The sequence below is a fragment of the Thermobia domestica genome, chromosome 3, assembly GCF_964235325.1.
Source record: "Thermobia domestica chromosome 3, izTheDome1.hap1.1, whole genome shotgun sequence".
Lineage (NCBI taxonomy): Eukaryota > Metazoa > Arthropoda > Insecta > Zygentoma > Lepismatidae > Thermobia > Thermobia domestica.
In genome coordinates, this window is record NC_137456.1 from 212,496,458 (window position 1) to 212,523,145 (window position 26,688).

Genomic DNA, 26,688 nt, shown 5'->3' on the forward strand with positions numbered 1-26,688 from the left:
GTTGGGAAACATTTGTTCCATTACACAACTCGCTAAAGAAAGAATTAAGAACTACCTAGGTATAAGTACTTATATCTATAAGTCCTCAGAAGATGTACTAATATTAATATTCCTTATTTTTTCTAATTTGATCATTAACATAATAAATGGACATTATAGGGATATCAATCAAGGAATTGTTAAAATCACGTTACGTATACTATTACATTTGACTTTATATGTTATTCGTTCATATCTCATATGAAAGGGGCGTTTTTTGCGCCTATGAGAGTGATTTTCAAACTAAGTCTTCAAAATAATAGATTTTCAGGGCAGTATACGTATAGCGCGATAGTAGAGCAAAGAGAAGATTTTTATTTTACTGAAAATCATGCTATAATAAATGAATAGTTAATTTTCTATGAAAGGCAGTCTTAAACTCATAAACATTTGTTATAAGCAAAGTAATGTAACTATGAACTCCAATCTTTTAGTTTGCAATCAAGTGATATATGCAGTATGGCTCTAATAGTGGAATATTTTGAAATACAGATAAAAGCTATAGCGTGCAAGTCTTGCCAACTTTCTATTAAGTCAAGAAATTAACAAACCTTATCCTGTAAGTCAGACAAGTTCCTATTTTGAAGTATTTCCTCGTTTTCATATTCCCTCATTTCTTTCATATTAAGTGCACTAAGATGAGCTAAATCATTTAGAAAGTCTTTTAACTTCTTCTCTGTTTTCTTGTCCACATTTCCAAAGGTCCTTAGAGAATATGACAACGTATCAGTTACTTACATTGAAATGAAACCAACATATATAATTTTATTTTGAGTACTCGTCATTTCAAATAAAGTTAATGAGCGTGGCAGCAAATCAAAATGTACTAGTTAAACCTACAACCTTCAAGTATACATGACTATTATTTAGTTTCATTGTATGAACTACAGGATCCTTAACGAGAAAGGGTCATTTCTGAAAAAATGAAAATTTTGAAATGCTGAACTGAAAATGAACCTTATATATCATGATCATAGGTATTCTGGCACTGTTAGCAGGTCACTTGCCACAGCTGAGAAACTTGCATGCCCCACGCTCTTCCGCTAACCTCTTCGTCTTCACGTATGATCTTTCTATTTTCATATCGTTCATTAATTGTATGCTACAATAAGCGCCATATCGTCTGCAAATGTTATACATCTAATCATTCTACCGAAATGCCGTCTTCACCATATAGGCTCTTTTTCACTATCTCTTCTAAATATTGTTGGCTAGAGACAGCATCCTTGTCGAACTCTTCTTCCAATTGTACTTTTGTTTGTTAGTTCCTCCCCTATCCTAACACTTAATTGTTGGTTCATATGTAAGTTTGTTATCAGTGTTCGATCTTTCCATTCCAACCCAATCTTCTTTCGAACTCCCAACAACAATTCCCAATTCACGTGGTCAAAAGCATTTTCTAGGTCTATAAATACAACATACACATCTTTCTCTTTTCTATAATCATTTCACCGATCACCCTTAATAGTCAAATTGCATCTCTTGTACCCTTACCATGAACCCAAATTGTTCCTCCTCAACTTTTTGATTGTTTTTTCATACAACCTTCTGTTCAGTATTCGGACCAGAATTTTCGCTGCATAAGATATGAGACTAATAGTTCTATATTCCTCACATTTCTTTGAGTTCAATTTCTTATCCACCGGGAACATGATCATCTTCAGAAAGTCTTTCGGCCACTCTCCTGTTTCATATGAGGAGCGTTTTTTTGTTTTTAACTCGATAGAGCACAAAACATCTTTTTTACAACAATTGTATTTTTGTTGTTATTGTACATAAGCTCTATCGAGTTCTGACAAAGCGTTCATTATTTAGTATTCTATACACATGGCACATTTCGATATTTGTCAATTCTGATTTTACCACTTGATTGGTAGCACAAAAAGTATACCTCCGTTTTTCAAAATTTGCTCTATCGAGTTTTGAAAAAACGGTCTCCATATATTTCATTACACCTTATATATAGCTATGTGAATTTGTGTCTGATACTCAAAATTTTCAACTTATAAAGATTCCATTGAACTACAATCAACAGAAAGAGGTAAAATGAAATAAATAAAATTTTTAAAATCCATTTTTATCTAAAATGTGCAAAAGGAGAATTTTTATATAGACCCCTATTTATAATTCTCAAAATAAAATGACTCAATTTAAAACACTGGATACTAACTGAAAATTTTGTTTATTCTACATTTTGTATTGGTAGTCATAAATAAGTAACCAAGTACAGTAGTTATTACCAAATGATAAAAAACTGTACATATATTAAAATTTGAAAATCATGATGCTGTTATACAGGCAGTGAAACAATGGCTTCCTGACCAATCACCATCTTTTTCACAAGGTTTAACGGCTCTAGATTGTTAAACTAATATGTAGTTGAAGTGCACTTCTGTAATAAGTGACTTTCTTTCTTTCTTTCTTTTTTTTTTTTTTAATCCTTCTATATTATCAGCGTCAATAATTGTTGAACACCCCTTATTTTCCAGTTTTACTTCAGAACGAAGGATCATTTTCAAATGTTATCCAGTCATATACAGTAGCTATTGTTTTCCACCGACAGGTACAAGACATGTCTGATATTTATGTTAAATGTTTGGCATAATTTAAAATTGCTACTTAGAATGAAACCTTAGAGTGGAAGATTAAAATGAACATTACTTTCAAATGCTATCGAGTTATGTACGACAGATTTTAATTTTGATAGTGTCTGAAGAAGGATATGCTAGATATCCAAAAGTTACAAATTATAATTTAAAATAAAGTGGGTTTTAAGCTTTGGTCAGTGTCTCTTTTGTTAAAACGACAGGTCTTATTTGTCGACACATGCAATAAATCTATAGTATTTATGTTGAATCTTTGGCACCGTTTTCCGCTTTTAGCTTAAAACAAAAGATCATTTTCAGATGTTAACAAGTCATGTACGACAGCTCTTGACTTTTGTCAACAGGCACAACAAAAATCTCACATTATTGTATTCAGTGGTGGCCGGTGGATTGTGGTTTCGGGTGTTGCAGTACGAACAATAAGAGACAGAAGATATAAAGTTGACTCATTGACTATTCAGCATAACTTTAGATGCAAAAGCTATGTGACATGTGAAATTAAATAAAATTCTGTTTTTTAAAAATAAAAAATGCAGAATATTTTATCCGATAAATCACCTTAATTAATTAGTAAGTTCATTCTCCTCTCTTTGATTGGAGCAAATCTGTCTAATACATGCTGGTTAAACTCTGGTATTCTTATTGTCAGGTCTTTTTCGATGGAAGGCATGACCAATGGTGATAACCTTTCTTGGGACATTCAATTCCTTGAAAGTGTCAATTATTTTTCATGTAGAAAAATACTTTTCGTATTTTGCTGACGCCATAGGTACAGTTAATAGTAATTTCAGAAGCTTTGTAGATTCACTAAATATTTTTTCTAGATTATTGCGAACGATTCATTCTAGCAAACTCAGTCCCTGACAGTGATCCGAATTCCTCTTTAGCGTTGACTGAAGAGAGTTGGTAACAGAGATTAGTGTTATAAAAAATGTCCATTGAACACACTTTATTCACAGTTTATCCAGGAAAATTTAAAATAAATTGAGGAAATGTATCTAGTGCAAACAACATTACTGCTATAAAACATCCTGTAAATTTAAACTGGATTTTTTTTTTCGAACACTCTCCTGAATTTTGTCCTTTGCTTGTTTTGTCTAAGCTTTAATTGCGAGTTTTTCCTCAGTTGAAAGCTGGTCAATGTTTTTTTGTAAGTTATCTACAGAAGTCACGGTATACAATTCGTTCAGAATTTGTAGGTTATTTGCAGAATTAAAGCACACACAATAAAATTAAATCTAATAAATAAAAATCAAAATAGTGATACAAAAGAGGTACTGGTATATGAATTCCGAATGTCACATATTCATACATCAACACACACACACATGTACGTGAAAGAAAAAACTACATTCCAAATCATCCGTCTTGGTTGTTACGCAATGCACGATAAACACAATATACTTCCACATGAGGCGAAAGAATGCTTATCAATGTGATATGTTCTGGAAAGGAAACCTCGAAACCCGCCAGATGGAGGATCAGTATGTAACAGAAGCCAAAAATCAAAGAACATCAAAACAAACAGCACTGCCAGTTCTACACCCAGAAATGTTAACTGGAAGGGGTCCAAAATATTTGAGGGAGGTCCAATACGTCTACATAATATGGAACCTGTCTTATACTGCACCCGAAAAGACGATAAGTAATTCTTACTTACTGTCACCTATATTTTTAGAAAAAATGATAGAACGATTATTTTTATAAGAAAAAAAGAGTACATGATGAGGCGTAAAATAAAATATTTAGCCTACATCAATCGTTTCTCTGTTAAACAAGTATAGTTCGTTAAGAAAGTCTACAAATGTTAGTCAAGTTTCGAAATTTTTGGGAGGTCTGGACCCGGTGGACCCCCTCGTGGCTACGCCCCTGAGCATTGCTAACTAGTCCCAAATTCAATGTACCGTTCCCCATCATACAGTTTTATGTGGAAATTATCAAGAGTATAAAATATACTAATTTTATAAAAGAAATATGTATATACTAAAATACTAGGCTATCCACAGAGGGAGGGGGCGATTCTACATACTGACTTATTAATATTTGAATCACAAATTATTGTGGAAGAAGCCTTCATTATCAATATAAGCTAAGAATTAACTTGTAAATGCGAGTCTACTTTCATTTGTTCTCTGCTCTACTAGATATTTTCTTTCTTATATTGCAATTCTGCAACCACTTTTTTAATTGTCATTTTATTGATTTGCTTCAGTACGGTCCTGTAATTTAAAAATATGAATGCATAAAAACAAATTCCATTTGTTAGTTGCTAGTGAAATAAAATTTAGAAATCTTATTTAGCGCGAAAAACCTTCTCGTTCACTGGAAACCGTGCTGTGTTGCAGAAGCACTGCAACGACCAGTCCCTTTAACTTCTGAGATAGGGGAAAGGAGACTTAACATTCGCTCCAATTCCCGCGCTGAAGGAATCTGGTCGTTGCACGCTCGCTGCAACACAATATAAATTAGAGACTCTGTGACGGATTATTTTTCGCTTTTTAAAATGGATTAACGAAACGGACAGTTACAGAAGTAAAAAATATGTTATTTAAAGTGAATATATACGAGTATTAAAAAGTATATTTCTGTTCTTTACTATTATTGATAATAATATTTTTTTCTTGAAATACTTTGGTCGTTGCGCAACGATGCAACACTCACATTAGCCGCCACTGATTGTATTGCAAAAATCGCTTCAGAAAGTGTGCTGGTATTACTTATGCATCACGTTCGTTATATTGTAGTCCTCTAAGATGCCAGGTGGATCAATTAACGGAGTTCATTGATTCCCGGACAAGGGAGTAACGTTTTTATTAAAAGGAGACAATCTCGTGCTCAGAAGTTCAACAAACCTGTTGGAAAAAAGTAAAGGCTGTCTTCTAACTTACAAGAACACTTAAAAGAAATATGCTCACAAGATGGAAAAACCAATTCCTTTCAAAACCTGAGCGTTAATCACAATTCCATCACATAAACATATTTCCTGACTTACATTCTAGTAGGAGAAGTGCTGTACATAACGCTCTTTAAACTTTATAATACAGTATATACAGCTATAACTGGAATGAGACAAGTGACTAATTCTCCTTGAAATTTCAAGTTTCGTTAAGGTTTTCGTTAAATGAAACTTCCCTTTAACATACCTTTGCATGAATTATGCCTAACTAGACTGCATAGTCCAATAAGAAATTCATAGACAGCCAACAAGAAAGCAAGCTAGAAATAAAAACTAATTTTTCGAAAGTATTAAGAACAGTTCTTGAAGCGTGATGTTTTCAAACAAGAATAGGACCTTTTTCATTCAAACATCAATAAATATTTTCAACTAATTATCATCTCTATTTTATACCTTTTTGCAGGAAAGGGACAAACAATTTTAGGATATATTTGAATATGAGTACATTGGAACTGATAATTTAGATTCATTATTTACTGGTAGTTGGAAGCCCATGGCAGACCAGAGTTAATTGTAATTTTACGAGGTGTGACAAAAAAAAAAAAAAAAAAAAAAAAAAAGATACTAAGTGCGTAGCTTCAAAGCAGAGTGGAGTTGGCAATAACAGTTTTGCTGACGTCATCCCACACACCTGCTCCATCCATGCGGCCAGTTTCTAAAAAAACGTACATTTCTGAAAAAATATGAGCGTTTTTCTTCTATTTACAACACTATCACATGTTACAACAAATTCCAACAAATTTCTTAAGTTTCACAAGAAACTTGATGTTGATTCGCTGTCGGTTTCAGTTTTTACATTAGACATTTTTCCTACAGAATGCAGTTGCATGTGTTCACTCCACAATGATGCAGTACTCCGGAGTACTGCGTCATTGAGTGGTGAACACATGCACTTGTAGGATATATTCTTGGAGTACTAAGGTTTGTTTTCAGATAGTTTTCGTCTGTCTGATATCAGTATTTCCAGCCAAAACAATTAATTCCCGATTTTAGGTGAGAAATTCGGATTATTTTCACTTTCCCCTTTATTATTACCCTCTTGCTGACTACATTGAAACAAATGTACCACTACCTGAAAGCTTCCTCTTTGGCCTACAGAACGCACAATAAAAAGTTTCAATAGGATAATTAGAGAAGCTGTAGCCCCGGCATATCTGTTGGTTTTTGCTTCTGAGGCGTAAAAAGTGTCAAAATTTCATGTGTATGATGACGGAGAATTTTTTCTTGCCCTCTTTGAATGGAAGCCAGCGACTTCAGGATTTCAGTGGACCTTGTTAACACACCAAAGAAGTTTTTTTAGGTGACTAGAATTCATATAGCAGCAGTGGTGCTAGATACAAAAAAAAAAAAAATGAAATTCGGTTAGGGATTTTTTTGTAAATTTTCACCCCTACATTTCCCTCAATAATTTCCCATCCGTTGGCAACACTACAATACAACTTACACCAAAAATAGCCACATCTATTTTCTAAGAAAACAAGGCCTTAACCATATCAATCGAATGAACGGTTTTTGAGCAATAAGTCACTAACTGAAAATGTAGGAAAACGCCAAAAATGACCTGGGTCCGAAAGGAATAATCACACAATTTTGCTCGTATAAGTACAAAGAAACAAACGATTTGTAAGTTACGAGGGCTCCGACTCAAGTTCTGTTGATTATTTTAATAATCTGCAACATAAATCAATAAATAATAGTTGCCAGAAAAAAAAACAGACATTTGAAAAAACATGAAAAAGAACGTTGTCTTTTACTGAAAAAAAACTTCACAGAAAAAAACGTTTTTTTTTACAACACTAACATGTGATGAGACCTGGATTTTTACCTATGACCCAGAAAGTAAGCGCCATTCGACGCAGTGGAAGTCTCCAGGATTCCTAAGACCCAAAAAGCACGCATGTCAAAATCAAAATTCAACCCAATGTTAATTGTCTTCTTCGGCATTAATGTAATTGTAATGATTCAGTGGGTTTCCAGTGGTCCGACTGTTAATCAGCACTACTACATTGAAGTACTAAAAATACTTTGTAAAAAAATTAGGGTAAAAGGCCACAGTTGTGGAGTGATGGATGGCTGTTGTACCACGACAATGCAACACGGCCCTATCTGTCAAGTAGTTTCTGACCAGCAAAAACATTTCTCTGATGGGAAATCCTCTTTATTCACCTGATTTGGCTCCATGCGACCTTTTTTTATTTCCTAAAGTTAAACCTTGCTTACAGTGAAACGATTTTACCTCAGTTGAAGAGGTTCAGGCAAAAACGGAGAATTTCCTGAAGGGCCTTCCAAAAAATTCGTTCCAGAACTGTTACCAGCAATGCCAGCACCAAATGTAGAAGTGAGTGAATGTTTAAGGGGACTACTGAAGGTGATAATGTCACAGAGAATTGATTCTGTAAGTACAATGATTTATTGGACTAGTCTCGTTTTTTTTTTTTTTTTTGTGTCACATCTCGTACAGTGTAAAACTGGTAACTACCTTCAAAATATTTTCTGCAATTGAAAATCATTTTGTCAAGTATTTAAATAAATTATGGATTTAAGGAATGAATTGTTCGTAAATGAGAACACTTCAAATAAACTGCTTTACAAGGTACGATTCTGACAGAAGAGCAAAGTACAGATTTTTTAAAGACTTACTGCTTCAAGACTTTCTTGTAACTTCGACTCAGCACCTTAGGAGGGCATAAAATATTAGCAGGAAGAGGTACCTTCCATTCATTATAGCTTCGCTCAATTATGATTACGACAGGATTTTCCTGAAATTTCATCCAAGACTGATGAATTAAGATGGTAGTGATTCCAACACTGATTAGAAATAAGGAGATGAATGCCAGCCTGAAAATACAAAATTGAGAAACCATTAGAAAACTTCCAAGGAATCAGATTACTAATAATTTTTTTGTTTAGTACTATAAATTATATTTTTTTGAGACTTACATGTGGATTGAAAATAATCAGGCTAGAATATGTATTAGGGTATAAACCAGAACGCTTTCTTTAAAACTAAAATAAGCAAAACATTGTAAATAGTTTAAATTTGTTAGTCAATACAATGGAATATTGTTGAAATAAATAAGAAATTTGCAATTTTGAATATCTATTAATAATTTGTTTACCTTTCATCTATCCATCTATTCTTCTTAGTCGCTTCACCAAGACCATGAAAAGTAGTGCCAGACATCACCTCCTGAAATTCTTGCATAATTCTTTTCTCTACTTTCCTCATGCTTCGTTATTTTAAATAACTAAAATAACAAACAGTTTTAGTTCAATTATAGCTAATAGCAAATATCAACATATTGTTCGTCCCTCTGAGATGGAACACATTCAGCAAAATAGAATATTCAAAATATAATTTAACAATTTTCAAAGAATATTTCAATTTTTCTTCAGGTGTAGAAAATAGCAAACATACATAAGTGAAACAACTGGAAACTTCATTCAAAAATTCTTCAGTTTACTTTGGTTCGCAATTGAGTTTTGTCATAATTTATATTAAGTTTCTGTATTAAGAATGAATGTCTAAAATCAGTATTATTACGTTTTTATCCTTAAAACATTGAAGTATTATCCCAATATTAATTATTCTTATTTATTTGAATTTAACCTTAGATTTAAGTTATATTGTTTGGAACATTTTTGCTACAAACAGGACAAAAATATTCAAACATATATCACTGATATTCTTAGCGATTTTATTATTTAATAAAGAGACCAGTACCTTGAACCAGTGAGATCTTCAGGTTACAAGGAGATTAAGTAATTTACCAGAGATGTTTCTAATTTTCATATAGATTTAAATGTAAGTTTTGTCTTAACCAGATGATTATGTAACGTGTGCTGGAGTAAGAAATGAATTTTATGCAGCGATTAGAACACGTGAATGAAATTAAATCTGGAAGAGAACGGAACATTACAAACAAAACCCATAGATATGGCATCAAACCAGGTTACCCTTGTATCAAAAATGAGTGCCCTAGTACTCTGACACCGTGCTCCCTCTTACATTTATCGCTGTTTTTAATAAGTGTTATTGTTGATCTTGTGCATAGGTACTAGAACTACTGGAAACAAAATTGTGCGAGAAAAGAGTTTACAATCAAGAGTTTATTGCAAACAAACCTCATGGACATGGCATTAAAAAAAGTTTACGGATGGAACGTCAGAGCAATTTTCTTTTAAACAATGATACAATATATGTCAGCATATTACCAAGTACTTAGGGATAATTATCTTTTATAAATAAACAGGAGTACCTCATAAAGCGTAGTCTAAGACGATAAAAACTAGGGATTGCCAATTTCGGAATTTTTACTTACCGGAATCGCGATTGTGAAACCGGAAAATTCCAGAATTCGGAAAAACTTCCGTAATTCGAAAAAATTCCGGATTTCGGAAAAATTCCGGAATTATAAAAAATTCAGATTTCGGAAAAATTCCGGAATTTAGATAAATTCCAACTTCGCGAAATTCCGGAATTCGGACAAAATCCGGAATTTAGATGGTTCCAATTTCGGAAAAATTCCGGAATTCGGATTTTTTCTTTTTGTAATCCTTTCTTTTTTTATAATCCTAAGAATTTTCTTCTAATGCAAAGGAACAAATTTCCTTTTTGTAATCCTAAGAATGTATGTTGCAAGTTAAGCTGAAACTTACATCCTGAAGTATACATTACTCCATTTTTCTATGGTTACTGAAATGTAGCTCAAAAGTATGATGTACTCGTAATATTTAATTCTTGTTTACTGTGATATTGTCCAGAGATAAGACATATATCACACCACTGGCGGATCAAAGGGGGAACGGAGGGGGCGACCGCCTCCCCCAAAGGTCTGAATTTTACTTCCAGGATGCATCATTCCAAAATACAAATATATTCTTTTCCCGACCGATTCAATATGTGAGACAAGCCTAGCAGAGTCTAATCAAAATATGTGGTTCTTAATAGTACTTAATACAGAATACTTGAAGTGTTAATACTTCTGTCCCTAGTTCCTTGAGGCGGTCACCATAAGCCCAAAGGAGCGAGAATATGATTCATTCGTTGAACGAACAGCTGTAGGAAGGAGGGTAAGACGCCTCACTCTTTGAACTAAAAGGATATATTTTAAAATTGTGTCCTAGAAAAAGGATATGGAAATGGAATTCAGTTCCCAGAACTTCAAGTACCTTTACCTTGAATAAAGAGAAATATAGAATCTTCAGCGCTCCTTACCGAAAGCTCTCTGAATCTGAGACTTTTCGGTTGGTTGATTGATTGACATGTATTTACATCGTTTCTCAAATGCGATGCTTTACAGAACCAGAACTAGAGTTTAAAGTTGGATCTGAATCACTTTCGATGCTCACTCACCGGGAATCAAACCACAGAACCTTATGCATGAAACATCAAAGATACGTTCGCTAGCTATTAGATCAACAAAGAGAGCCGTGACCTATGGGGTTCAAACACGGAAACATTAGGAAGGGACCAGGGATTCATTGTGAATTTTAATGGCAATACATCTTTTCTTGGAAAATAACACAAGCTGTTATATAAAAGACCAAGTCCTGAGTGAATAACTGATCGCACAGGCCAAACCGCTCAAACTAGAAACTTGGAATTCGGACAGTAGATAAGATTTGTGACGTAGGGTATCACTAAGGAAGGATTTCTTGGAAATTAGTAAAAAGGAAAGGGGTGGCCATCTCTCCGAATCCGTTAATAATGGAGACTTGAAATGTGGTATTTGGATTTCTCATTTTATTTAATTTTACATGCGTTTCAACGTTTTTTGATACTTTAGTAAAATGGGGACAAAAAGGAGGGAAAGAAAAGGGGGCGGGCTTGCAATTATTATAATAAGATATCAATATCTAAGAATCTTCGAAGGTTAGAAACATGAAATTTAACGTATGGACTTCTCACTCAAAATAATTCAAAAGGTATTTATGCGTTTTTGATATTTTACCTACAAAGGAAGAAAAGGGATGGAAATTATTATTATTATTATTATTATTATTATTATTATTATTATTATTATTATTATTATTATTATTATTATTATTATTATTATTATTATTATGAACATATGAACATATTTTGGGAGAAACAATAGAGCAATGATTTTATTTAATTACATTTTTTCCAAAGATTAATCTGTTTTAACTTCATGACAAGGGTCTTGATTTTATTATTATTATATATCTTCAGAATATCTCTAGTTAATATTTTATGTGGAAATGTGACAATAGGAAACCAGAATCTTTTACATAGAAGATATGAAATTTTAAGCAAAGTTGACTCATTATTTTAACGATAGTTAAGTGAAACTTTAATTTCCATAGTTCTGTTAATAGTATTTTATGATATTGACTGTATATATTTTAATCTTATTCTATAATCAGCTTTAATCTTGTAATGTAAATATATTAAACTTCTGACAAGGGTCTTAACCTACTAATATTCATTCTATATCACATTTTCTGGTCTGTTTTAAATGATTGTATAATAGTCTTAACATAGTGCTGTATTTTTGCCAATGAGCTGTTCACGGCACTGAAAATAAAGTTGTTGTTGTTGTTATTAAATATTATTATTATTATTATTATTATTATTATTATTATTATTATTATTATTATTATTATTATTATTATTATTATTATTATTATTATTATTATTAAGATACCCATATCTCGGGATACCTTACGGTTAGAGACATGAAAGTTGGTAATTTAATTTTTCATTTAAAATAATTAAACATGTATTTGAGCGGTTTTTGCCACTTAACGTGGGAGTGACTCACTAAAATACCTTACGAGGTGTTTGAAGTTCGTGAAAGAGACAGAAGGAAGATTAGAAATATTGTGCCACAGTAGCACGTAGGAGCATTTGCTACACTATGTGAGATCGTATACAGAGCATATTGGGGGTCTGGGGCGAAGCCCTACCTAGGCGAAGACTAATATAATATAATTTTATTATTGTTGTAAGCATAGCTATAATTATACTATGTTTCCAACAACTGCATTTAATTTATTACCTAATAGACCCAATTTCCAACCCCCTATTCCTAGTCTGGTCTAATGCTTTTTTTCTTTACATACTCAATGATACCATGCAAAAGAGGTATTCTTACAAAATATTCTATACAAATCATCAGCCGAAAGAACATTTTCAACACTAAAAAGGTTGAAGACATGGCTATGATCTCGGATGGGTGCACATCGACTTAGCGACCTGGCACGACTATATATGCACCGACAAGCGTAGATTACGATCGTGTCATCGACAGATTTGCCAGGAACAAGACGGGATGTAGATTTGAGTTTATGGTGTAACTTTCACAGAGGTGAACTGCAACGTGACTAAGGCCGTTGTGTGGTTTCCGCCCGTCGTGGTTTTTGCTCGTAATTATCTTCAACTCGTGAGTATTCCTCAAAAGTCATGACTCTGAGTCTAAAATTGAACTCCTTGGGTGTATCTAAATCGCAAACAAAATCAAGAAACATGAGCAAACTCGAAAAAGGTTTTAAAATTGCTTTTTTAGATCTTTAACTGAAACAAAACGGCACAACTATAATCGTAAAAAAAAATGTGTACCGGTATATAGGCTATATTATATTTTTAATAAACAGTTATATATATTATACATATGATATTGGTTTGTTTAACGTCCCACGGTTGTGCCAGAACGGCTAATGGAGACGTGGACCTACTGATTATAGTGGAATCCAGATCACTTTTTCTCTCAACTGCACCCCCACCGGGAATCGAACCCTGGATCACGCGAGCCAACGACAAGCGTGTTAGCCATTAGACCAAACGGCGTCCATATTATATCTGAGATGAAAGGAAAACAAGTTATAAGTACTTTATCCTTTATTGGTAATTTCGTTTAAAGGTGAGAATTTTTCAAAATTAAATCTTAATTTGCATTTTTTTTTTTTTAATATTTGATATTGTCAAATAATGTTGCCAGTCGGTATATTTTAGGAAATATAGCTTGTGTGCAGTAATGAACGGAGACATCACTTTGATTTTACATTTCTGATCATCTTTCGTTCATTTTAGTGCAGGCTTTGCTAATCTTTCAGTTTTCTTTACATTATAATGGCTTAGTTATTCATTATAGTTATTCATTATAATGGCTTATATTGTGATTCTATATAATTTTAATTAATGCAAAATTTATACACATTTCGTGCTAGATCCGACAAAATTTATTTTGAGTTTGTGTAAGAGAAAGTTTAGTATTGATATTTTTGTTATTACGTTATTTACAATATATTATTGAATAAATTGTGCATTTACCTTCGTAGTGATTTATATGGTTAAGGAGTACTGCAATTTATTATATTTATAGGCCTATACCTAGGTAGGATTTATATTCACAATTCATTTCTTTATATGTTACTGCTGTAGTTTAACTTCAAACCATCGTTCTGGGTTCCATTTAATAGTACAGTACAAGGTTTAAATGCAAAAAAAAAAAAAAAATGAAATATTTGAGTTTTACGTCCCACGGTTATGCCGGTTAGGCTAAAGGAGACGGTGATAATGAGTAATGAATGAAATGGTGGAATGAACAAAGTGGGAGGAAACGGGAGAACCCCGAGAAAACCCACGCACACGGTGTTTGTCCACCACAAAGTTCACTTGGCGGGGGCTGGGATCGAACCCGGGACCCCAAGCACCAGAGGTGAACGCTCTACCACTGAGCCACCGTTGCCCGTAAGGTTTAAATGCAGTGATGAATAGTATATGTATTAGAAAGTGTATCCATTTCATTCTGCTGTACCTGATCTGTGCCCTTGAATGCGCAGGCCAGTTCTTTTAAGGTAAAAACCATAACATTCTTATTTCGGGGGAAAGCCACGAAATTCATGTTCGGGCAATCACTACCACGGGGAATAATCACGGAGCCACTAAACGTCCATGGAGTTCAGTTTGAATATTATATTTATTTCTTTTCAGTTTTCAATTTACTGAATTATATCTAATATAAACAGAAACGAAAGCAATATGTGAAGATTGCTTCTCTATAGTTTGGCCTATTTGGAACACAGCTGTGTGCCATTTACTATTAAACATCACTTTATAATTAATTATTGTATTTTTAAGCTACCAAGAAATGTACATAGAAATATTGTAATGTCTTTTGTTATTTGTTGACATTTTATATTATTCTTTATGCATGTATACTTTTATCTATTTTTTCACACACCGAATCTGTCGGTTTTTTTCAACTGCTGTCCCGCAATTGTTATTCAAAATATAAATGATTAGGGAAAATTGTACACTCTTTCGTTAAAAAGAATGTCATCGTCAATACAGTACTTTCTTTTGTGCAGGTACTGTGCAAGACAGCATATCTGACATATTTCGGTGACTAGTAAATCATGACACCGCCATGTCTCCGAAATGAAAGTGTGTATTTAATTTAAATCTACAGAAAGAATATACTTTCACACACAAACACACTCACATACACACACACACACACATACATATATATATATATATATATATATATATATATATATATATATATATATATATATATATATATATATATATATATAACAAATTCGGGTCCCAAACCGGAATCTGGTAATCAGGTTTAGCTACACCCCCCTCCAGTCCCGCATTCATATGCGTCCGATTCTTGCGAAGTAAAATTCTGGACACCTTGAGGCTACACTCATCTTCCAGGAAGCGAACCGCCCCTCCCCAAACGATGCTTCTGTATCCGCCAGTGTATCACACCGAGATAAACTAAATATACTGATGAATTATCATGCGTAGTTTTCGAGAAAAGAATTTTTATGAAGTTAAAATATGCGTCGCTTTTTGCCAATATGATGCAATTGATAAGTTTTATGCTGAAGTATTATTATTATTATTATTATTATTATTATTATTATTATTATTATTATTATTATTATTATTATTATTATTATTTAGTTACTGAAAAATAAAAATGTGAACCGTTAAGCAGCAGATTTTATCTCTTGTTTTTTGATATCTTCTAACAGTAATGCCATACTACTTATAAATACGCAATGACTATCAAGGACAACGGCATATTAGTGTAAGAAATACTTTGAAGACTGGCAATAAACAACAGATAAACAATAGTTGCAACAAAGTAACTTACTTGGGTCAGGCCCGTATCTACGGAGGGGCCGGGACCCTAAATTTTCACTGGCTCCTAAAATTTTCACGGTTGGCTTCCAAATGAACTATAATATAGTGACGAACTATAATATGGTTGGGTCGGGGCCCCCCTAATTTCTACCGGACCCACCTTACATTTTTGGGCTGGCTACGGGTCTGATTTGGGTACGTGAGGCAGCACATCCACATTGCGCATTATATTCGCGAGAATTGAGGGACGTATTGACACTCGAACAAAGAACGTGGTGTTATCGTGTTCGTTTGGCTAATTTTAATAAGGTGAGCCTGATGTATAAAATTGTTAAAGTCATACTATTACACCAAGAGCTGTACGATGGATGCATTTGAATTAATATTGATGACAATAATGAGCACTCAGAGGCGGATCAAGGGTCGGGCAACTGCCGGGGCGCCAAAACGAGCCTCAAAAAATAAATTTTATTACGTGTTTTCTACTGACTTTTTTGGTTTAGGTACGTCAATTACATAATCTTTTTGTATTCCACCATGGAAGAAGAGAATTTCATAGTATTAGGAGAGTTGTATCGATAAATGCAGACATGGTATGTAGAAGAAAGAGTGGAAGGGGAGTTGGTATTGTTTATAGTGATCCATGTTCTTTGTAGAGCTACTAGTATTTCTAGATGGAAGAGAAATTGCCCAGACTCTCGAAATCGACCCCCTATTTCCAAGTGAGTTACGACCTCGGAAAACCAAACATCAATGTCCGTGATGAGCGCATTGCGGGTCTCAAAATTTCTTTCAAAAGTAGCTTTTATTTCCATGTTCTGGATCAAGCCATAAACTCACTAGAAGAATGGTAAGAATGGTCTTTCTCAACTAAACAACCATCATGACCTATTATATTTATATATATATATATATATATATATATATATATATATATATATATATATATATATATATATATATATATATATATATATATATATATATATATATATATATATATATAAGGATTCCCTGATAAAGAAATGTGCTAACCTTCAGGTAGCTTTAACAGATGAAGAGCACTGTGATATTGAATATTTCCAAGTTCAAGAGGAACTATTAGTCTTACTCTCCCTACTACCAGATGAAAATGCTAAAAGCCTCCTTGAAGTATTGAAATACTTGACGAGTAAACAGCTCACTGAAAGTTTCCCTAATGTATCAATTGAACTCAGAATTGCCCTCACTCTTCCTATCAGCGTTTCTTCAGGCGAAAGGAGCTCTCAAAATTAAAATTAATTAAAAATTATTTGGGATCTACCATGTGCTAGGAGCGCCTCTGGGGACTCGTCATGACGTCAATTGAATTCGACGTTCTTCAAGACATTAACATAGATGTCATTGTCAGAAACTATGCAGACAAAAAAGCTCGGAAGGTTAGCTACGTTGTAATTGTTGTGAGGTGCTGAAAACAAACGTATTTAAAATGTTTAATTTGTTGCTAATTTTCAGAAATAGTGGAATTTAACTTTTTTATTTAGTTTTCCTTAAGTTTTGTTATGTTATTAATTATCATGCCTGAGGCCAAACGTTGCAAAGTTAGGAAAACATTTGTGTATTTTAAATTATTCTAAATTTTAAGGTAGGGCTACTGTTTCTATGGAAGAAAAAGACATGGACGCTTTCTCATAAAGTTCCCTAAATTGACTTTGATATAGTTTACTTACTTAAAACTTAAAGGAAGCATTCCAATTTGGTGAATTCAGTTGCTGAAAACGATTGCTAGCACGGATTCAGCATCAAAAGAAACAGAGAAAAAGAGGATGTTTAGTGGCAGACCATATACACGGTGGGGGTGGGAGATAAATGAGGGCAAAGTGCGAAGATAGAACGTAGAAAATGTCTAGAAATGCCATGTTAATTGTGAAACGAGTAGAGGGATTGAGGTCAAATGTTGGATATGAGCAATACATGTAGAGCTCTACTGAACAGGAGTAATGTGAATCATGGAGGACATCTGAAAAGCCGGCATGTTGGACTTAGTGCAAGAAGAATATATGGGAAAGGGGTCATGTGACATATGGCTCCTGATGCATACTGTCTATTCAAATCAATAGCGGCCAATACAGTTTTAGACCTCTGTAACAGGAGGCAATCCACGCTATGGCAATGTATCAATACTGTCGTAAAGGTAAAGTGAATGACGAACTAGAAACCCTGTACTACGATCCATTAGCACGTTGTGTGCACGAGGGGTAGAAAGAGATAGAATCCAATCCTGGAACATCAAGAAGAATGTTTGCAACGTGTAACTGAATGAGAAGTAGTTCCACTGGATAAATGTTGGCGTGGTACCTTGCACAGACACCTGTCCCATTCAAGGTTCTGATATATTAATGACCCCCTCTAACAAAAGGTGCCGGTTGTAATACTGGTGACTTTTCTCTTAACCAGTCACATACAATTTGCAGTTAAAACACTGTTCACATTACGCCTATTCAGTGGAGCTCTACATGCATTCCTCATATACAGCATTCGATCTCAGTTTCTCTACTCGTTTCAAAATTAAAATGGCATTTCTGAACATTTTCTACGTTCTACCTTCGCACTTTGCTCTCATTATCTCCCACCCTGTATACGGTCTGCCACTAAACACCATCTTATTGTCTGTTCCATTTGGTGCTGAATTCAGTGTTAACAATCATTTTCAGCAATTGAATTCACCAAATCGGAATGGTCCCTTGTTAGAAATCTAGAGGATTTATAATAATTGGTAAAATCTGTTATTAAACATTAGTCTTGTAAAAGTGTTCAGCTTTTGCACAAATTCATGAAAAATGTTTTATGAATGCTACAGATTTCAACTACGAGGACTTACATAAAAAGAATTATTTATATTGATGTGTGTAAAACACGTTCAACATTATGTGAAATGTATTTATTTGTATTTCACGTTATTAGAATAAATTGTTACATAGTAGGTATATGGTAGAATGACTTCTGATGTTATTGATTTAACAAAACAATTTACAATATAGCAGTAATCATGTCACCATTAGTAGCATTCAATAAATGTTGTTCAATATGGTTTCTGTTTACACATATCGGTAAATAAATAATAATACTAAAAACATAATGTAATTAATACCGTATGTACTAAAGTACTTTATTTTTAAGTACTAAATATATCTATATCATGTATTTAAGTATTAATTTTTCTTTTTGAAATGTATTTATTTGTATTTCACGTTATTAGAATAAATTGTTACATAGTAGGTATATGGTAGAATGACTTCTGATGTTATTGATTTAACAAAACAATTTACAATATAGCAGTAATCATGTCACCATTAGTAGCATTCAATAAATGTTGTTCATAAATTCATAAATAAAATAGCCTATTAAAATCATTGTAATAAAATGTAAAATATAGGTTAGAACTAAGGAGGAGGGGCGCCAAACAGTCACTTTGCCCGGGTGAAAATGTTGCCTCGGTTCGCCCCTGTGAGCACATACATTGCTCTAACGGTTAACCTTATTTTTGAGATGGTTGTTAGGTGTGGGTCTGTTGGCATGCAGTTAGAAGACCCATACTCATTATTTAAAAATAAACGTTATCTGTGGAGTACTAACGATTTGCGTCACTATCGAATACTAACGTAGCACAAGCGACGTGTAAAGTCGAAATTGGGGTCTGGCGTAAGTGGCTTGTCAACATCACGGACATTATATTTCCCTTATTCATATAGGGTTTATGTCACCCAGGGCAAACATGAAATTCGGCGCCCTCTAATTTATATTACATCTATTGCCCTTTTAGGCACCACTTCAACCACACGCCTGGGGCACGTTCTTTCCCCTTAGTAGTGGCCTGTATTCATATATCTCTATATCTAACAAAAAAAAGTCCTGACTGAGTGGTTGTCTGACTGACTGATTAACGTTCAGGCCAAACAGCTTAAGCTAGAAACTTGAAATGGACAAGACATACAGTAGGTACTACTAGAAAAGGATTTTTGGAGATTCGACGGGGCAGTAGCAGAAGAGGGGTGGCAATTACTTTCTTAAAATGTCCATATTAGTGTTACCCACGGAAACGAGACGAGACGAGAAAAAAGTTTTATTGGCTCGTCTCAATTGTTGTTAAAGTCATGCCCCGATTCCGAAACGGCTCTCTCTCGTCTTAAATCGATTCTAGGCAAGCCTTTTTCGTTTCCCTTCGAAAATTTCTCATCTCGTGTGTCGTGTATATACAGTAAACTACTGACTACTCGGTCTAATGTTGCAGAAGGGTAGACCGGATAACAAAAATGCTGGTTCTCATTTTATTACGGAGTTTTCTTTCTTTCTTTTTTTATCTCTTAACTTGGCCGGATAAAGCAGAGTCTACTGTGTTTGACTTTTAGAAATAACGCAAACAATAGTCTCTGTGGAATAATTTCTTACTAGGACTAGCGGTGGCTCGTTCCTGAACCCAGCATGATATGCTCAAAATGAAGTAGCAGTGTGCTTTAAAACTATCTGGATACAATACTGATGAACTGTAGGATATTCCCGTGTCCTATTCCCTTGGTTTGCACAAAATTAATGTAGGAATTCGGGAACTTTTATTTTGACACATATCATCAGTGATAATAAAGTATGCTTTGGCCCCGTGTGGAGTAGTCGCTAACACTCTCATTCTTGGTGCGAACGGTTCTGGGTTTGATTCCCGGTGGGGACACTCCGTCCAAAAAGTGTAACAGCTTTTTCAGGCCAGCCATCTTGAGTGAGGTTTTTCTTGGGTTCCCTCATTCACACTAGGCAAATACCGGGATGGTACCTAACATACAGGTCCCAGATCGCTTCCTTCCTTCCTTTTCCTCGGATAATGTGCTCGCCGAGGGACGTGAGCCTCATACGTGACGGGCTAAATGGCCATCCATAGATGCCGACAGCTCAGAAATCTAATCCCTAATACAATATGCTGGTTGTATCCCTTGTTAACATCGTTTGTAAGCTTATGGTTAGCAGATTGTAGAAATATATGTCATAGGAAATATATATGTGTATTCGTCCAAAGTCTCATACCACAATTTTCCAAAGTCCAATACCACGTAAGTATTTAAATTCGGTCGCAAATAACCCAAAACAAACTGAAACATTAATAAAAGTGAGGTATGTAATGTAAGTGAACCTTCTATAAACAATGAAAATGAGATATAAATTATGGTAATATAAGCGAACATACAATAGAAGGTTGGTTCCAAAAATTATGTTGTGGTGACTTACTCTTGGAGGATAAGGAAGATCACTAACGTCGCTCTGTTGTTGGACACTACGAATTGAACCTGATTCCCGAAGCAGTTCTGCGGAAAACGACAATACGAGAAGTTGCAAAGAAACTACGCGTTGATCGTTCGATTGTAGTATGGCATTTTGAGAAACTAGAAAAAATGAAAAGATGTATGAATTGACCGAGAACCAAAGAAATCGATGACTTACATCTGCTTTACATTGCTGCTACTTATGAGCGACGAAAGCTATATATTTTTCAAACATATTCACACAGTCAAGGAAAACTAAATAGTCTACGGTAAGCGACATCTCCTATCCATGTTTGAAGTTATATGATTAGTCAAACTTCATCTCGGTATTGTCAAAATTCAGTATATATCAATAAATATAATAAGTCATAGCTAGGCTTAAACAATGCATACGCATCAAACCTACACTACTTGACTCATAACATGCCAAGTAGTCAAACCTATACTACTTAACTCGTGTTTTAAAACCATCCATCAACTGTAGACTCTTTCGCCGCTCGCTGTTTCTCCTGCCACCATATGTACTAGCACGTTCTTCAAGGTAATGCTCCCACCAGTTTCTCTTCCTCGTTTCTATTACACTTAAAATTCTTCTTTTCTTCCCTACTATTTCTAACACTAACTCATTTGTTTTCCGTTTGACCCAGCTAATTTTCTACATTCTTTACGAAGCATACATTTTCTAAAGTGGAAAAAGCCCCCCTAATACCTGAGCTTACTATTTTCAGCAGATGCACAAATTGGGTACCATTGCATCTATATGAATATTATATATGTCGATTACAGGAAACCGTTTCTCGCTATCTATTACCATATTTTCTGTACAGTGATTAACGTTAAAACTGAAAGTGTTTGATTTGTACCGCTTCCGGTTTGAATATTACATTCACCAGGGAACTCGATTCTTAAATATGGACTCTATACATCATGACCTAAATTGATGGTAATCCATCAAATAGTTCTTGAGACTATTTGTCACCCTGACGGACACACGGATAGACAGAAAGAATATTTAGAGTTCTGGTAAACTAATTCGTTAATGAGTGATGATGGAAGAAATACAAGAAAAGGAACCAAGAGAACCACGGGAAAATTTGCAAACATAATATTAGGCATCGAAAATCCGTATGACCCATGGGTTAGAATACCATAGATGAGAACTCTACCACTGAACCATCAATCACCCACTTATTAGTTTTATTAATTATTATATTAATATAAATTAATGAATGCCTGCTTATGTTAATTACTGAACAATTACATTGTATACTTCGTACATTATAAATTGTGTTTGAAGGTTTGCTCAAAGGTTTCTTTTCCTTGATTGCTTTTCGTCTGGTTAAAAGGTAGTTTGTTGTGCTTTGGAGCAGCTGCAGGTAGAAAAACGATAATGTTTTAGACCAGGGCGTATCAAGGGGCGATTGCCTCCCAGAAGAGCAAAGTTTCTTATTTTTATATATAAATAAAACCCACCCCAGAGTTTGGAGCTCTTAAAAGTAGCTCTAAGTAACAGTATTACAACCCACCGCCCCCCCAGAAGTCCGTCCTGGATCCGCCCCTGTTTCAGACATACCGGCGACTTTTTTGTGTGTGAAAATAACACTTTCCTCATAAAGCAGTAAATAACTGCAGTAGCAATTCTTTACATAAGTGTAAGACATCTATAACTTTAACGAACTAATACAAGTCACAGTATATATATTCATTATGGTTTGTTTTTTATCATTATTATTATTTTTTTAACACAATTCTGACCAGAACAAAATGAATTATTTGATAACCATACGTTTTTTGTTAAAGTTTCAAAGACCTAACGTCCTCTTCATCAGACATTGAGAAAAGACAGAAGATTTGCTGTCATCTGTCTTTTCTCAATGTCTGATGAAGAGGACGTTAGGTCCTTGAAAGTGTAACAAAAAACATATAGTTATTAAATAATTCATTTTGTTCTGGTCAGAATTGTGCTTTAAATGTTATTGTGATTATCCAGAACCATGGGGTTTGATTATTATTTTAACAGCTACAATCTAGAAATGGGCAATTTCGAAATTTTTACTTTCCGGAATCCAAAATGTAAAATCGGAAAAATTCTGGATTTTTCCGAAATCTGGAATCTTTCCGAATCCGGAATTTTTACTTTCCGGAATCCGGATTCCGAAACATTTTGGCCACCCCTAATAAAAACCAAGAAATGTATCTCAAGAATTTATATTTAACAAATATGGTTTCTTAATTTTAGAGAGGTACCTGGACCAGATGTATATGCTTACGTATATTTTTGGTATTATTTTACCTATGAAAGCTTACGTGTAAAGGAACCAAACTTAAATATAACATATCTAGATATATATATTTGAATCCTAGAGAACAGTAACTAATTTTTATTTTCGACAATTCCCAAATTTAAGGAATGATTATATGTACCTTGCAAAATTTAAGAACCTTATACCATGATACCTGTATCCTATTCAAGAGAATGGACACTGTACGAATACATATAACGACATTATGAAATAAAGCTTCATCAAATGGGATAAATTAGGCCAATAGCCGACCACGTGATGATATGCATTACTTACACATTTTTGGCAAGTTTTACCTATAGATGTAGACAAGCAAGACTGTGAAAAATATAAGTACACTCTTGAGTTCTAGAGAAAATTTACCAATATTTGCTTCTTCCCAATACCCAAATCTAAGTCGAAGGACAATGTAATTAAAAGAGTTGTGTCAATCTACCGACACCTTATGAAAGAAAATGGACCTCTCTACTGCCAAGTAATCATATAACGTGACAAAGTTTCATCAAAGAAAAAAAGGTAAAATTCCTTCTAAATTTGAATATTCGACAATGTTTACCATTTTTACCATAAAGGGAAACAAGATGAGCCAACCAAAGTTAGAGAGGTACATAATTGCCCAGTTTCTATACCATACCAAATTTTTAAAATTTAGAAATTTCTAAAATTTAAGGATAATCGTGCCTGTTGTTCTGTATGGTTGCGAAACATGGTCGCTTACTCTGAGGGAAGAACATAGACTGAAAGTATTTGAGAACAGGATCCTGAGAAGAATATTCGGACCCAAGAGGAACGAAAATGGGGAATGGCGGAAGCTTCATAACGAGGAACTACATAGTTTATACGGTTTACCCAACATTGTTAGGGTCGTCAAGTCTAGGAGGCTTAGGTGGGCAGGTCATGTAGCTAGAATGGAAGAAAGTAGAAACGCTTTCAAAGTCTTGACTGGTAGACCCATAGGAAAACGACCATTAGGAAGACCTAGGCGCAGATGGGAGGATAATATTAAGATGGATCTCGCAGAGATAGGAATACAAAGTAGAAACTGGATGCAATTAGCTAAGGATAGAAGTCAGTGGAGAGCTTTTGTGAACGCGGCACTGAACCTCCGGGTTCCATAGGCCATAGAGTTAGTTAGTTAGTTAAAATTTAAGGATGGACCTATGTACTCCTCCCAAAATTTTGGGTGTGGTTCAAACTGCCAAAATCAAGAAAGCATTGACTTTATGCCACTATACTACTTTAACAGGTTATGTGACATTCTTTAGACAATCAGCGCCGAGTTAGCCGAAATGGCATTAATACGGTACTACTTCCATGTTTGTAGCTCAGAACATACACACGATGAGAAGCACTTTTTTATATAAAAATAAAAGGGCAGACCACTATGGCTCACGGATGGGTGAAGGTAAGACCTGGGGTTCCAACTTTGTTCTGTTGCTAGGCGGATGTCTTACCGGCTCCGTTACTGTAGGTTGTCTTTCATGAAGGAAGTATGTTTAAGAGGACATTATGTATATTTTAGTTACATAAAAATGAACATTTTAATGGATTGCAGAGACGAGTTAATGCTTATATAATCAAGTTACTACTGTCAATGAGTTTCTTTTTGATCGAGCAATTAAAGCTATTAGGTTGTAAAGAAAGTTAATGCGGTTTTTTTTACTTCCATTTTCAGTGATGTATTTTCAACTCAAGTGTCGTTATAATACTGTGCCTACATATATAAGTTTAAAGCGCGTTTTACGCTCTTCTATTCGTTGTATTGGTTTTGTTTTGAAATACTTTTTTTCACTTTTTCCTGGACTTCAAAGATAACATGGACAAGAGGCGAATTCGCACGATTTTCTTGTTCCAGTTCAAGTTAGGCCGAAAAGCTGCCCAGACAGCTCGTAATATCAACGATGCGTTTGGCCCAGGAACCACTAACGAACGTACGGCACAATGGTGGTTCAAGAAATTTCGCAGCGGTGACGAGAGCCTGGAAGATGACGAGCAGTGATCGGCCATCCGCTGTTGACAACGACCAACTGAGAGCCTTAGTCGAAGCCAATCTACGTACAACTGTTCGAGAGCTTGCTAAAAACCTGGGTGTAACACCTATGACAATTTCCAACCACCTGCAAGAGATTAGGAAGTCAGAAAACACGATAAATGAGTGACGCATCGAAATCGTCGAAATCGTCCTTTTTAGGTGTCGTCTTCTCTTCTTCTTCGGAACAAGAACGACCCGTTTCTCAACAGGATTGTGACGTGTGATGAGAAGTGGATTCTTTACAACAATCGGCGACGGCGCAGTGGTTGGACGTCGGCAAAGCTCCTCATCAGTTCCCGAAGCCAAAACTCCACCCACAAAAGATCATGGTGACTGTTTGGTGGTCTGCAGCCGGTCTCATCCATCACAGCTTCCTGAATCTGGGCTAAACGATTACGGCGGAGAAGGACTACCAACAAATCGACGAAATGACCAGAAGCTTTGAAGTATGTGCCCGGCACTATTCAACACAAAGGGATCAATCATGCTCCGCAACAACGCTTGTCCCCCATGTTGCACAACAGACGCTGCAAAAGTTGAACGCATTGGGCTACGAAACTTGCCTCATCCACCATACTCGCCGGACCTTTCGCCCACCGACTACCACTTTTTCAGGCATCTCGACAACTTCCTCCGCGAGAAATACTTCAAAAGCAGAGACCATACCGAAGCGACCTTCAATAACTTCGTCGCGTCCAGAACTCCAGAAATCTATGCTACCGGCATTAACACATTTGTTTCTCGCTGGCGAAAGTGAATTGATGGTCATGGTTTTTATTTCGATTAATAAAAGTTTGAATTGAGATATGCTAGTTTGAAATTGAAGGTTGGAAACCGCAAGAACTTTCTTTACAACCTGATACATATTAATGTATATTCAGTTCAATATCTAAAATAAATTTTTATGATGTGGAAAATAAGGGAGGTTATTCAAATTTATACACGCTCTTTATTACGTGTATATGCTGATGGTGTCTTGCAGAGCCGATCGTTTACCATATAACTCCCTATCAATCGGATATAAAGTATTAGCATGAGCTCCTTCATAGCAGGAGATATGGCTTCGTTTCCCGGAAGGAGATATACGCCTGATATAAACTTGTTGCGGGAAAGGGAGGTTAAAATTTAATTCAACCAAGCAGTAATGTCTAGTTAATAAGACGAGACCAATACCACTATTTATCAGTCGAGTCAACATCGAGACTTCAGCAATTTCGCTTCACCTAGATTCCCTTTCTAAGTTTTCACATACGCACTTTTCACAACCACTCTAGAAGAAAAAAGAAATACTATATAAAAATTGTTGAATTCAAGAGTATTTATTTTCTTCCG

The 26,688-nt window shown here is 34.8% G+C and overlaps 1 protein-coding gene and 1 pseudogene across 1 annotated transcript; one reads left to right on the forward strand and one right to left on the reverse strand.

The window, feature by feature from the left end:
* Positions 1 to 581: 581 nt before the first annotated feature.
* Positions 582 to 8,843, reverse strand: LOC145682108 (uncharacterized). The gene is made up of 3 exons (XM_081753703.1): positions 8,721 to 8,843; positions 8,242 to 8,439; positions 582 to 744 (listed from the first exon to the last, which is right to left on the reverse strand). The coding sequence occupies exons 1-3, from the start codon at positions 8,828 to 8,830 to the stop codon at positions 582 to 584; spliced, it is 471 nt and encodes a 156-aa protein (XP_081609829.1). The 5' UTR covers positions 8,831 to 8,843.
* A 16,297-nt stretch (positions 8,844 to 25,140) lies between these two features.
* LOC145681577 (histone-lysine N-methyltransferase SETMAR pseudogene) lies at positions 25,141 to 26,143 on the forward strand (annotated as a pseudogene).
* The last annotated feature ends 545 nt before the right edge of the window (positions 26,144 to 26,688 follow it).

Bases quoted from the DNA above. Each gene is read 5' to 3' on its own strand.
- LOC145682108 (XM_081753703.1), bottom strand. From the start codon at position 8,830: ATGAGGAAAGTAGAGAAAAGAATTATGCAAGAATTTCAGGAGGTGATG. The intron at 8,440-8,720 runs GTAAACAAATTA...TTGTATTTTCAG, and splicing joins AATAGATGGATAGATGAAAG to GCTGGCATTCATCTCCTTAT. The intron at 745-8,241 runs GTAAGTCTTTAA...ATATTCTCTAAG, and splicing joins TACAAGAAAGTCTTGAAGCA to GACCTTTGGAAATGTGGACA.